General features: G+C 40.9%; 7 protein-coding genes across 7 annotated transcripts; 3 read left to right on the forward strand and 4 right to left on the reverse strand. All coding sequences in view use genetic code 12, as the record gives it.

The window, feature by feature from the left end:
• Positions 1-2,125: 2,125 nt before the first annotated feature.
• Positions 2,126-4,492, forward strand: CXQ87_004491 (uncharacterized protein; the record flags this gene model as incomplete). Its single annotated transcript, XM_025482930.1, has 1 exon — positions 2,126-4,492. One exon carries the CDS (start codon positions 2,126-2,128, stop codon positions 4,490-4,492), a length of 2,367 nt encoding a protein of 788 aa, XP_025337873.1.
• A 717-nt stretch (positions 4,493-5,209) lies between these two features.
• MIT1 (mannosylinositol phosphorylceramide synthase catalytic subunit) lies at positions 5,210-6,226 on the forward strand (the record flags this gene model as incomplete). Its single annotated transcript, XM_025482931.1, has 1 exon — positions 5,210-6,226. The coding sequence occupies one exon, from the start codon at positions 5,210-5,212 to the stop codon at positions 6,224-6,226; it is 1,017 nt and encodes a 338-aa protein (XP_025337874.1).
• Positions 6,227-6,329: 103 nt separating this feature from the next.
• SLP2 (Slp2p) lies at positions 6,330-7,271 on the reverse strand (the record flags this gene model as incomplete). The annotated part of the gene is made up of 1 exon (XM_025482932.1): positions 6,330-7,271. The coding sequence occupies one exon, from the start codon at positions 7,269-7,271 to the stop codon at positions 6,330-6,332; it is 942 nt and encodes a 313-aa protein (XP_025337875.1).
• Positions 7,272-7,820: 549 nt separating this feature from the next.
• On the forward strand, positions 7,821-8,480 carry CXQ87_004494 (exosome non-catalytic core subunit; the record flags this gene model as incomplete). The annotated part of the gene is made up of 1 exon (XM_025482933.1): positions 7,821-8,480. The coding sequence occupies one exon, from the start codon at positions 7,821-7,823 to the stop codon at positions 8,478-8,480; it is 660 nt and encodes a 219-aa protein (XP_025337876.1).
• A 1,350-nt stretch (positions 8,481-9,830) lies between these two features.
• Positions 9,831-11,341, reverse strand: CXQ87_004495 (uncharacterized protein; the record flags this gene model as incomplete). Its single annotated transcript, XM_025482934.1, has 2 exons — positions 9,831-10,008; positions 10,056-11,341. The coding sequence occupies 2 exons, from the start codon at positions 11,339-11,341 to the stop codon at positions 9,831-9,833; spliced, it is 1,464 nt and encodes a 487-aa protein (XP_025337877.1).
• Positions 11,342-11,650: 309 nt separating this feature from the next.
• On the reverse strand, positions 11,651-12,109 carry CXQ87_004496 (uncharacterized protein; the record flags this gene model as incomplete). The annotated part of the gene is made up of 1 exon (XM_025482935.1): positions 11,651-12,109. One exon carries the CDS (start codon positions 12,107-12,109, stop codon positions 11,651-11,653), a length of 459 nt encoding a protein of 152 aa, XP_025337878.1.
• Positions 12,110-12,370: 261 nt separating this feature from the next.
• Positions 12,371-12,967, reverse strand: RHO1 (Rho family GTPase; the record flags this gene model as incomplete). The annotated part of the gene is made up of 1 exon (XM_025482936.1): positions 12,371-12,967. One exon carries the CDS (start codon positions 12,965-12,967, stop codon positions 12,371-12,373), a length of 597 nt encoding a protein of 198 aa, XP_025337879.1.
• Positions 12,968-13,045: the final 78 nt, after the last annotated feature.

The following is a 13,045-nucleotide window of genomic DNA, read 5'->3' on the forward strand; positions in this document are numbered from 1 at the left end:
ATGACTCAACTGAAAATTTTGATATTCACGAGGTCATCAGAAATATACAGGAATATTTGAAATGCAACTATCTATAATAGAAGCAAGTGAGAAAAGGGTACAAAAAAATAATAATAAAAAAAAAAAAAAAAAAAAAAAAAAAAAAAACATAGGAAACATGGAAGATAGAAGAAAAGTTCGGAAAGTGAGCAGACGAACTTTACTCAGAATTATGTAGCGACTTTGTTGATTAGGGATTGTGGTTTCGAGCATTGATATTTCTGCAAGAAGATTGTGCTCTCCGAGCTATAGTTACGATTCATAAAACTAATAATTGCTGGACTGGCGGAATTCTTGAAGGCCTGATGTCCTTATTGTCCTTTATCTTACAAGTAAGATTTAGCACTGGACTCAAAGTCGCGATCAGGTGTGTCCGACCGTTTTGCACAGAAGTACCATAGGTCACTTTACACAATCATCGACAGATAGGTTTATTGATGTATTACGAGACATGACGCTACATTTGACTACAAAGCGACGAGTTTTTATTTCCTTTTTAGCCTTTGGGCTAGTAAACAACATTTTGTATGTTGTGATATTATCGGCTGCTATCGATTTGGTTGGTTCTGCGACTCCGAAGGGTGTGGTTCTATTGGCAGATATATTCCCTGCGTTGGTTGTCAAATTGTTGGCGCCTCTCGTCATACATCAGTTCGCATATAGCCACCGATTAATCGCATTGGTGGTGCTTTCAATACCTGGTATGCTTTTGATAAGTTTCACCTCGAGTAACACCTCAGCCATCATTTCAGGGATCTGTATGGCTTCTGCGTCATCTGGAATTGGCGAGGTATCGTTTCTCCTGCTTACTCATTATTATCCGAGAAATATGGCAATTGGAGGATTCTCCGCTGGTACCGGTGCAGCTGGGATTGCGGGAAGTTTCCTCTTCTTACTCTTTACAAACATCCTACACATCCCGGCTAAAAAAGCTCTAGTGATCTTTTCGATACTTCCATTTTGTCATCTAATCGCCTATTTCTATTTACTACCGCAATCAACGACCGAGTACGTGGCGATACCTTCTAATGATGACTCGATTGACATGAACGAGGATAGAACACCAAATTCGAATGGTGTCGATTCGACACCTTTCACTACAGACAGGGTCACAAGCCACATTGTTACAACATTTAGAAAAATGTTGCCCTTGGTTTTTCCATATATGGTTCCACTATGCTCCGTATACATATGTGAGTATGTCATCAACCAAGGAATCTCACCTACTCTTCTCTTCTCGTTAGATGATCTCCCTGAGTGGCTCTTCAAGGACTATCGTGATATTTATGTCTTCTATGGGTTTCTTTATCAAGTGGGGGTCTTCATCTCAAGGTCCTCCACCTTGTTTGGTTTCAGGTGTCGCCAGCTATACATGCTAACATTACTTCAATTTGTTAATGTTATTCTTACGATATTTCAAGCCCTATTCGATCGACCATTCTTCCGCCTATGGCAGATGTCGTTACTTTTTCTTTATGAGGGCTTACTTGGTGGTTTACTGTACGTTAACACATTTATGCTGGTGAGCGAGCAAGTTTCACAAAGCTCAAGAGAATTTGCGATGGGCTGCGTAGGAATAAGTGACTCATTTGGAATCATGGTTGCTGGTTGTGTAAGTTTATGGCTCGAGCCAGTGCTTTGCAAACATCAAGTGGGGAATGGTAGAGATTGGTGTCTTAAAGGGACGACCTCTATGCGCTAGAACAATTACAGATTCAAGGTGCATTATCAGTATCTCAAACTGAGTGTCCCGATCATGCGTCTAAATGCGGCTTGTGACACCCTCGACACATGTGATCGGGAAAGCCCAACAGTCAGAATATTCTGAAACCTTGATCAAGTACCATAGCTTGTACCTCAAATAAACTCATGAGCAAAACTTTTTTATTATATTTGGAAATACCTAATGTTGTAGCAGTCTTATTGCCAAAGCCAGATACTTAAACCCACAATGTGTGCGCATCATATTCAAATTTCTTGAACAGGCAAAAATGTCAGCTGTGGGGTCGCGAATGTTGGGCTTCGATTTTACCTTTAAATACTCGAGTAGCGCAACCTATATTGCCCGCGCTTAATACTTACAATCATGGCAGACGAAATCGCTAATTCGGACTTCGATGTAAACATTCTCGAGAATGCTTTAACAGAGCCAAACTTAGAGTTATCCTTCCCTTTACCCACAGATAAGGAGACTTACTTAGAATTGGAAACGAACGACAAAGTGAGCAACAGTTTCAGTATCTTGAAACATTTTATCAAATTCTTTAGCTCGGTCAATTATGACGACATTTACTCCAATGCCGAGTACAAGTATGCCGTGAGCAAGATTGGTGGTAAATTCAATCGGATGTCGAAGGAATTCATGACCGAGAGATTAGAGAATACCGACGAAAAATTGGATGAGATAGTTTACAAATTAGTCGATCTGGAACTCAAAATGAATCTTATCAAGGCAAAAGATTTTCTGAAAAGATTTGCCGAGGTGAAGAAGTTCATGATCAGATACTATTCAGCTGAAAACGATAAGAACCTTCCTAAGTTCGGCTCACCAACATTTTTGAAAATTTGCTATATAACTGTCATCAAAACGGTGAAAAAGATGTTTCCACAAGGCGTTTGGGTTAATCGAGAGCAGTTGAGTTCTCTTTATCAGAAGTACTTGGCTAACCCAATGTCCATCATTCTTCTTCCCAATCATCAATCGCATATTGATTATGTCATGTTGCACTTGATCTTGATTCGCTTTCAAATGTCTATTCCAACAGTTATTGCTGGAGAGAACTTAAATGTTGCAATCTTTGGCCGAATCATGAAAGGTTTGGGAGGAATATTCATCAAGAGATCATTCAACAATGAGCTATACACTGAACGAAACTTGACCAACTATGTTGAATTTGTTCTCTTGAATCGAATTCATTTTGAAGTTTTCATCGAGGGAACCCGTTCGAGAGACGGAAAATTACTTCTTCCAAAATACGGAATTCTCAAAACTCTTGTGTCCATTTATTTGAAACAGCGTCGACAAGAAAAGAATGAAAATTTTGACATGTTGATGCAACCAATATCCATAACCTACGAGCGTATTTACGAAGCTGATGGTTATCTTGACGAATTGATCGGTAGCGATAAAAAGCAAGAGAGTTTCGTAAACATTTTATCAAACGGACTTTCTAATTTAGTTCACGGGGTGGACAGAGATGATGAGAAGGTTACTGTTATGAAGGATGGGTTTGTCACCAACGCAAATCGTACATTGCATGGCAAGATCTTCGTCAAATTGGCAGATAGTTTTACACTCTCGTCGTATGTCGAGGACCCGAAGAATCGAGTTGACTATGATTTCGAAGATGATGTTTCGGTTTCCGAGCAAGATATCAACTTGAAGAAACTTGGATTCAAGATTCTTCACGCTATCAATGGTGCTTCTTATCTTCCCGAGTGTGCCATTATTGGTATGGTGATTCAAACGTTCCACTATATGTCAGGAAAAACAGAGTTCAACGCCAAGGAGCTTTTGCCCATGCTTGACTTCTTATTGAACGTTTATCAAGAGGAAGACATAAGTCCCACAAACTCGAAAATTTTAACAGCCATTCAACAATTGAATGAAGAGCAAAAGATAGCACTCATCAAATCCCAAATTATCTCCTTCTTCAAATTCACAAGAGTCAATCCTAAGACAAATGTCGTCAGAATCGAGAACTCGTTTGAATTACTTTACTACAAGAACCTTACCATCCATTTATTAATTTACAAGTGCTTGGTATCCTTAATTTTGCTCAAGACACTGGACCGCATGCAAATAAACAAGCTATTTTACATTTTCACAGGGTTTTTGAAGAATGAATTCTTGTTTGACTACAACTTCAATCCGAAGAACAATTTGTCTTTTATTTTGGAGAGATACGAGAAGCTCGGTGTTATCTCAGAGGATCTTCAAATAAAAGATAAACACTTTCATAATGTTCTCGCTACAATTATTTTGCCGTTCATTGAGTCCTTTATGATATGTGTGGATGAACTCAACAGTACTGTCGTGAAGTTCTATGCCAATTCCCAAAATAAGATCACGGAGCAGCAACTAATCAGTGACAACTTGATGCTGAAGGATTACCCGACTACCAAGTCTTTGCTTAAGATTATTCAAAAGGAGAACATGAGGATGTTTGAAAGAGGTAATCTGCATTTCCATATCGAAACTTACAACAAGCAATACTTGTTGTCGTTTTTATTTTACTTGAACAACTTGAAATTGATCAAGATTTTCAAAAATAAGTCGAAAACAAAGGCTTACGTCATCATTCGAAACCTGCGGGACTTAAAATTCATCTTAAGCTTCTTACAACGCTTTATCATGCGCAATGAAGTGGACAACATTTCACTCAATTACATGATTGACATTGTCGATAAGAACTTTGAAAGAGATGCCAACGAGTACAAGGCAAAACTTTAGATACTTAAAAGAAAATTTCGCTTGACTTGGCTCTTCGTTGAGGCCCACCGTTGAGTACATTTTCTAAGTAAATACTTTATTTTAGATCGAGAGAACTTAAGGCGGTAGAAACTCAGTGTTCACAAGACGGGCAGGGCGTTCCTAAATCGTGAGTTGCTGCGCCAAAGTGATGAAGAGTATGCTTCAACTTATGAAGCTATATAACATGGAAGACCACAACAGCCTTCAAAAATACCTGAATATAATAGTATTCAGCGGCATTAGAACTCAAAGCAAAAAAGGTCACTTCGAAGCTATGCTCAAATTTCCTGAATCATTGGTGCCTGCAACGCTGCAAGCTGTCTAATAGGGAACTTTTCCGCTTGTGCTGTGATGACGAATCAATCCTACCTATTATTCTCGCGTCATTCATCATCAAAACATTTTCAAAGGATCTTGTCTCCCGTTTTCGCCAGGTTCGTTTGCTTCAATAGGCGGATACGTGACACCCAATGAGGCTGTTGTGCGTAAGGCGTATAATTTTTTCCGCACTTCCCCTATTATTTTCCCTAGTCAACCATCCGAGGTAACATGATCGCGACCTAAACACCACATCTTCTTTCCCTTGCTTCGCCAGTTTAACGTCGAAACCGCGAAATCCCACTTATTCGTGTTCCAAACAAGCCCATACCATAGAACAACATCCAGGCAACGTGAAGCTTGACGAGATTAGGTTAGATGAGAAAAGAATTGAAATATATCCTATGGGGCCACGCTGCCGTGATAGCATTTCTAGTTTATTGCAGCTACGATTTGATAAGTTTACTATTTGATGACTCCTTTCAAGATGCTTTGCTTGACGTAGAGTTGAATCCAACAGAGAACCGTTTTGACAAACCAAACGTTATCCCTAAGATCATACACCAAACCTACAAGGATGAGCATATCCCCAAGCTATGGCAACCAGGTCAAAAGGCCTGCGTTGAAATGCATCCAGACTACCAATACATTTTGTGGACTGATGACACTGCAAGGCAATTTATCGCTCAAGAATTTCCTTGGTTTCTTCTGACGTGGGACTCATATCCTTACCCTATTCAGCGCGCAGATGCCATTCGCTATTTCGCTCTAGCTCATTACGGTGGAATTTATATCGATTTAGATGACGGTTGTGTGCGCAGATTGGACCCTTTATTGACGGTACCAGCTTTCGTCAGACAGACGGTGCCCACGGGAATTTCGAATGACGTTATGGGGGCTGTGCCAAAACACCCATTTTTCATAAAGGTTCTTGACAGCCTCCAAAAGTACAAGAGAAATTGGTTGGTGCCTTACATAACGATCATGTTCTCGACAGGACCATTATTCCTTTCCGTGATGCTTCAACAGTACAAAAGGTATGGCGTCCCAGAGGCAGCGAAGGTGAGGATCTTGCTACCCAAAGACTACAAGACCCATGTCTTTTCTTTCTTTGCAATTTCGCCAGGATCACTGTGGCATCTTGACGATGCAAAATTTGTGAAGTCGCTAGCGAATCATATCGGCTTAGCAGTTTTTGGAGGATTCGTCATTGCTAGTTTGTTCCTCCTTTTGGAATGGTGGTTTTATCAATGGTGTGTACACACTAACTTTACTAAAAGCTTCGAAAGGTTGCAAGCAAAGTTGAAATGGTCGAGTCGTGGCAAGAAGAGGTCAAGAAAAGACTCCAATCTTCCGCTTCTGATTTCCGTCAATAAAGGTGATACAGTGGTTTGAGCCACAAGTATATAATGACTTCTCAATTTCTTAGTTTAGAAATGATTCACGATACCAATACCACTATTTACAATGAACGTAAACTCTCGCTAAAAGGAGATATTTATGAAGACTTTTCCTTATTCTTGACAAGTGAGCCATATACTGACAAGCCTGAAGTGATCATACCGCTAAGATCGTTGATATTCGCAGGAAGAACCACGGTATTAGAGTCTTTCGCAATTTTTCCAAACTCTTTGATGTAGTCTTGTGCAACTTGAAGACTGGCCGCATCTTTGCCGCCCTGAGTACCACTGATGGAATTTGCTATACGCTCAATACTCATGGCAGTAGACTCCGCCTTCAATATAGCAGCTTGCTTTTCGCCTTCGGCAATGTTTATTCTTGCCTGTCTTGTTCCCTCTGATTCAAGGATTTCTGCCCGCTTGGCTCTATCTGCGCTAACCTGCCTATGCATTGCATCCAAAACGTTTTGAGGCGGATGAATGTCTCTTATCTCGTAACGTAAACATTCAACGCCCCAATGATCCCTTGCGGCCTCGTTAATAGTGAGGTTTATATTTGTGTTTAGCTTTTGTCTTTCTTTCAACACCGAATCAAGATTCATAGAGCCAATCTCAGATCTCATGGTGGTTTGAGCCAACTGGCTGATAGCGAATCTAAAATCCTCCACTCCGTAGGAGGCCTTGTAGGGATCGAGTACTTTAACATACAAAATTCCATCGAGTTCAAGGGATACATTATCAGCTGTAATGGCATTTTGAGAAGGAATTTCGATCGCTGTTTCCTTCAATGACTGAACATAGGTGATTTTGTCGATAAATGGAACAAGTATTGCCATTCCAGGCTTGAGCACCTTCAGAAATTTGCCCATTCTCTCAACAACGTAAGCTGTTTGCTGAGGAACGAATTTCACGATGGTATTAGCTGGCAATCTTGTCCGCTGAAAATAGTTTAAAGCAGGCGAGGTGCTCTTAAATCCATTGAGTGTACTATACCTTCTCCATACTGGGAGGCTTGGCTTGCGAGGAAGTAAAGAAAGCATTAACCTTGTTTGATACGTGCAATGCGTTCTATTTTGTTCGAAAGTCTTTAAATGCAGGATGATACACTTTCACATTGGAGAAGGAACTTTTGAGCAAATATGCTTTTGAAGGCTTGGCCTTGAAATTTATTCGCTACTCATTATCTTCCTACCCTTGACTTAAAATCGATAAGACGCTTTTACAATGACGCTACGTTCATTCGGAATTTTAAAATGCTATTGTTTGCATGATGTATCACGTGAGTGATTCTTTTAGCATTAGTTCATCGCAACGCCTGAGCTGAGCCCGTCGTCATGAAGAACTTTGATGTCATTGCTAATCAAAGGTCTGTCTTCGCGGAATGCCTAAAAAATAACTTTCGTCTTAATGGGAGGAAGCTCAAACAGATTCGGGAGCCAAAGTTGCATATTTCATCCTCCGAATATGGCTTTGTAGAAGTTGAATGGGGGTTTACACGGCTCGCCGTCAGGGTTAGCGCAGAGGTCTGCAAACCATATGAGGATCGGCCCTTTGAGGGACTCTTTTCGATAAATACTGAATTGAGTCTGATGCCATGTTTGTCGTTCGAAAACGGTAAGGCATCGGATGAAGAGGTGCTTGTCTCCAGACTCATCGAAAAGGCCGTCAGAAGATCAAATGCTTTAGATCTCGAGAGCTTGTGTATTGTGGCAGGTGAGAAGGTCTGGAACATTAGGGCGGATATCAACTTCATCGCAGATGATGGTGGTCTCATCGATGCATCCTGCTTAGGAGTTATGACAGCACTACAACATTTCAGGAAACCTGACATCTCCATTCGAGGAACTGAGGTGATCATTCACAGTACAGAAACACATCAGCCTACGCCATTGAGTATATTGCATATCCCGCTTTGTACGACCTATTCCTTTTTCAATCCCCTTGGTGACGCAGAAAACATCAAGGGTGACTCAACCAGCGAGATTGCCATTTTGGATGCTGATAAAGCCGAGGAATTGCTTAGAGATGGCTCTTTAGTTTTCACCATGAATATGAATCGTGAATTGATTCAAATATCGAAAAATGGCGGACTTCCAATTGATGGAAGAGTGCTATTAGAATTAGCAAGGGATGGTCTATCTTCTATCGATAAGCTCACAAAATTAATGAAAGATGCATTGAACAAAAATTTCGAGACCAGATATCGTTCCGAAGGACTTCAATTGTTGGAAGTCGGCGCAAAGCGTTAAGTACGACTTTTAAAGAATGAATCGAGCGCTCCTTTGCCCACAGCAACTTTTGATTCTTTTTTGCGAGGAGCTTTTGTTTTCGCTTTGATGCGGGGAGTGGTGACAGTTGTATCTTGAAGATTATCACTCTCATTTTGTGATTTCACTTTTTTCAAATAGCTCGCAAGTTCCTCAGATTCGTATCCTAAGGCACCTAGCATTTCATTTCTGTCTGAGGTATTAAAGTAGGAAACCATGATCATATCTGTAGCAAAGCGAAGAGTTTGCGCCTCTAGTATCCTTTGTGGTGGCTCCTCCTGTGAGATAAGAGACGATCGGATGGCCTTATATAAGCTCAAACTCTTCTTCGCAATAATATATGCCGCAAGCTTTTCGATTTTATCTTTCAAAAATAGACGTAATTGATCTTTGGAATACTTATAAAAAGTTTGGCCCCCTTCCTCAATAGCTTTACACAAGATGTCTAAAGAACGGTTGAATTCACTCTCGATTTTTTCATTCCAGCCGCTTATCACATCTAGATCTAAAAGTTGGTCTTTCAAATCTGACGCGTCTTGGAAACGAGATGAGAAAGTGTTTTGACTATTGAAGATGCCTGCAAAGAAATATGTCATGTTGAATCTTGTCACAACCAAAATTCGGGGGTCTTGTAAGACAGCTCCTTGGTGGTTGGCTATCTCAAGGAGAATAGATTTTACGGGTTCCGAAAAGGGCGTTTGAGGAGCTGCCACTGAATCATAAGGGCTGCTGCCAACAATATTCACCACTTCGAAAACTCCCTCATCAGCCGCTAAAATGCTTCTTGTTTTACCTCCAGATTTGATTGCAAATATGTTCGCCACACCTATATCTTGGGGCACAATTAAAATTTTGTTTTCTTCGTTATTCATTTACTGGCTGGCTGAAGGTATATTAAAATGTAACTAGTGACTACTGTGCGCGCTGAAGTGCGCGTGAAAACGCAATAGCTATAGGCCCACCCATGATCGTATTAGTTCACGAATTGCATTCACACTCGCGAGTATAATCATAATGGTTCCAAATATGCTAAAACTCAAAGAGCTCATCGATGCAGCACGCGGGTCAACATTCAAGAGGTGTGCCGTTGCAATTGCCCCGCAATTAATTCCCAAAGTGACGCCTCTCGTTAAGTAATCCTCCGGAGACACCTTTAACAAGCTGAAAAATGGGTCACCAATTAAGACCCCAAGAATCCCACTTAGTATGGTGCAAACAGCCATTAAGGAGATAGAGCCACCTAATGCGGTTATGAGTGGTGTTCCTAGTGCCAAAGTTACCAGTCGCCCGATGAAACCAATAGATCGTTCAGGATTTATCCCAATATGATAGCTAACGAGTGGATAACAGAAAAAAGTAAGGGCCATTGAGGCTAAAATTGTTGGCATTAAGATCCAAAAGTTGCGAATAAAGTCTCTCTTGTGTGTGAACATTGGCAAAGATAGAGAGACGATTGAGACATCCATCAACGATGATAATATATCCCCACATCCAGGCCAGAGAGGTACAGCTGTGAAGTTTTCTTCAAGGCTAGTATTATATTCGCCGTTATTGTACATTCTCTTACCGTTGAAAAGACGTAGATACGTCTTCCCGGTTTTGTAGTACTTGAGATCATCTAAAAATCCTTTGGGCGACCCCTTATGATATATGAGGGATCCGATGAAGCAGACGAACAATATTTCTGCCGTTGATATCAAGATGGGGTGTGCAAACTTCTTAAGCTGTGGTATTTTAACAGGTACTAGCAAAGCAAGGTAAAATGACAAGACGGTGATGCTTAGATGATAGAAGAGCATCACATGTAGACTCCTTGAGTAATAAAGTGGCAAGGATATTATGAAAAGGACAACAAATAAGAACCAGTCAATGTAATTAGTCACGAACAAAGTGACCTTCTTGGATAGATCCGAAAGGTGTGCGAGGGGATCTTCGCCAGAGGCTTCTGGTGGAGTTCCCGTGGCAGAGAAGATATTATCTCTGGACGTGATCTCAGAGGATGATTGTTTATCAGGAGAGAAGCTTTGAGGAGTAGTCAGACTTCTTTGTAGGTTGTTTGGTTCCGCAATCGTGTTCATGAAAGGATTGTCGGAAATATCAGAATTCTGAGGCTTGGATTCTGGTGCTGTTCTTGTAGATCTAAGGTTTGAGACATCAATTGTGGTGATATCAACTCTTGCTGATATATAGGACCTGGAATCCGAGAAAATATCTCTCTCATCGGAATCTTTTTCTTCATCAAGCTTTGTTGAATCGGGACTCTGAGAGTCGTTGTTTAAGACTTTCTCATTATCAAAATGTCCAAGATGACACGCGTTGAGAATCTTCTTCAACAAACAAATAGAATAGACATCGAACAACATAAGTGCAACACCGCCTACAAGAAATACTGCGGCAATCTTCAAACACTCTATGAAGGTAATATGGTCACTCAACGGAAGGATCACAAACGATGGAATGAAAAATACATTTATCCATTTGAGGGAGAAGTTCATGCTCGGCTGAATTATCATCAAGTACTTTTCCAATACCCAAGATGATACCTCCCCTACCAGGATCACCCAGCGCAGCTTCGAATTAGCATCTGCGTCCCGAAAAGATGCAAGATAGTCAAGGATACACAAAAAGATCAAGTTGATCAACATCCCCAAGACCGACGCCGGGAACTCAATTTTGAAGATATCAGAAAGAAGGACATTAAACCCGTAGAGGATTGTGAATAGGATGACGATACCAATGGGAATGATAATGTAGGAGTGAACTAGGTGATGATGCGAATATCGTAGCCCATATAAAATTCCTGAAAATATTTCTATGGTGTAACGCTTGATGGACGAACTCATATTAGGACTGTTGTAGGGAGTGAAACGTTCTGTCGTGCGGGAGGACTTTAAGGACGCCTTTTCCGCGGAACAAGGTGAAGCAAGGGTAAAACACCATATCACCACTATGAAAGGCCTGGAAAAACAATCTTTCCAGATCTTTGCTGAATCTTTTTGGGGATGATTGCTGCAGTCAAAGTTATGTAAAATAGAAGGAGAGAAAAAAAGGGAGTGGATTCACAGTAGGTATGATCCCAATGAAAATGAGCTGATGTATTGTTAAATACTGAGAAATGTGATGACTCTCACAATGTTGATCAATGGTTGGAATTATGTTTCTTTCCTCTCAATGATATCTCTATGTTCCTCCTTTGCATACCTCAAGCCGCAATAGCCACAGGTCGAAGCCTTAGGTTGGTCCAAGTTGATGAAAATTTTGGGATGACCTTGTAAAGTAGAGCCTTTATTGCCGTCGCATACAGCGATGTTATCATGAGCAATGTATCTGATAGGCTCTTGGGCTATCAAATCAATAGCAGCGTAAGGTTGAGGTTGTTCAGCTAAGTCTCTCTGAACAAACCTTACTGCGTTTTTTGAAATAGCTTCATCTCTTGGCTGCTGACTTGGAGTCCAGGGCTTTACTTCATTTGGTGCTTGAGCTGCATTAGGACTTCTTTGCAACTCTTCCTTGGAGAGGCCAGTGACGGTTTTTTTTGTAACTGGTGTGGCCAACGTCTGAAGCTTTGGGACAGATGTCGTAAATGCCCTCCTTGACAATCTAGTTAGCATGTTGTTTGTGTATGTCAAGCAAGTGAAGTACAAGAGTCGTCTCAGTAAGAAAAAATTGGTTAATATCATTGGTTATATGCAAATCCTGTACATAATACAACTTACAGAAGTCAAGATCGAACTATTCATTTATTCAAAACGACCAGAAAAACAATCGGATGGACCTAGCTTGGTTTAAAGTAATCTAAATGGCTAGAAACCTTCCTTACAATCAAAAATGCTTCATTGAAGATGTCGATGTGAAAGCGTGAGCTAAATGACTTACAAGACCACACACTTCTTCTTCTTCTCCTTCTTCTCTCTGGTCAGCAATGAGGCTCTGGTGGCAGTCTCAAAGACCTCCCTCACACCCTGACCAGTTCTTGCAGAACACTCCAAGTAGTATTGAGTGCCGATCTTTTGAGCCACTGCTTGACCCTCGGAGGTAGAGACAGGCTGTTGATTCTCTTGTGACAACTGCTTGATTGTGACGGGATCGTTCCTCAAATCAACCTTACATCCCACCAAAATGATGGGGACACCCTGGCAAAAGTGCAAAACCTCGGAGATCCATTTCTCCAAAACGTTGTCCAACGAGTCAGGTGAGTCAATAGAAAAGCAAATCAAGATAACATTCGAGTCAGGGTACGACAACGGTCTCAATCTGTCGTAATCTTCTTGGCCGGCGGTATCCCAGAGAGCCAACTCGACCTTTCTTCCATCCACTTCAACATCAGCAACATAGTTCTCGAAAACAGTAGGCACGTAAACCTCTGGGAAAGTTCCCTTGGAGAAAACGATCAAGAGACAGGTCTTACCACAGGCACCGTCACCGACAATGACTAGCTTTCTGCGAAATTCAGCTGGAGGTGGGACCATTCCTTTGGTTAGTAAAATGTTAGAAATACAATGTAGTGATTATTATAATAGAAATAATCAGCAAAAGAAAGAAAGACA

This window comes from Candidozyma duobushaemuli (assembly GCF_002926085.2).
Source record: "Candidozyma duobushaemuli strain B09383 chromosome Unknown E_B09383, whole genome shotgun sequence".
Lineage (NCBI taxonomy): Eukaryota > Fungi > Ascomycota > Pichiomycetes > Serinales > Metschnikowiaceae > Candidozyma > Candidozyma duobushaemuli.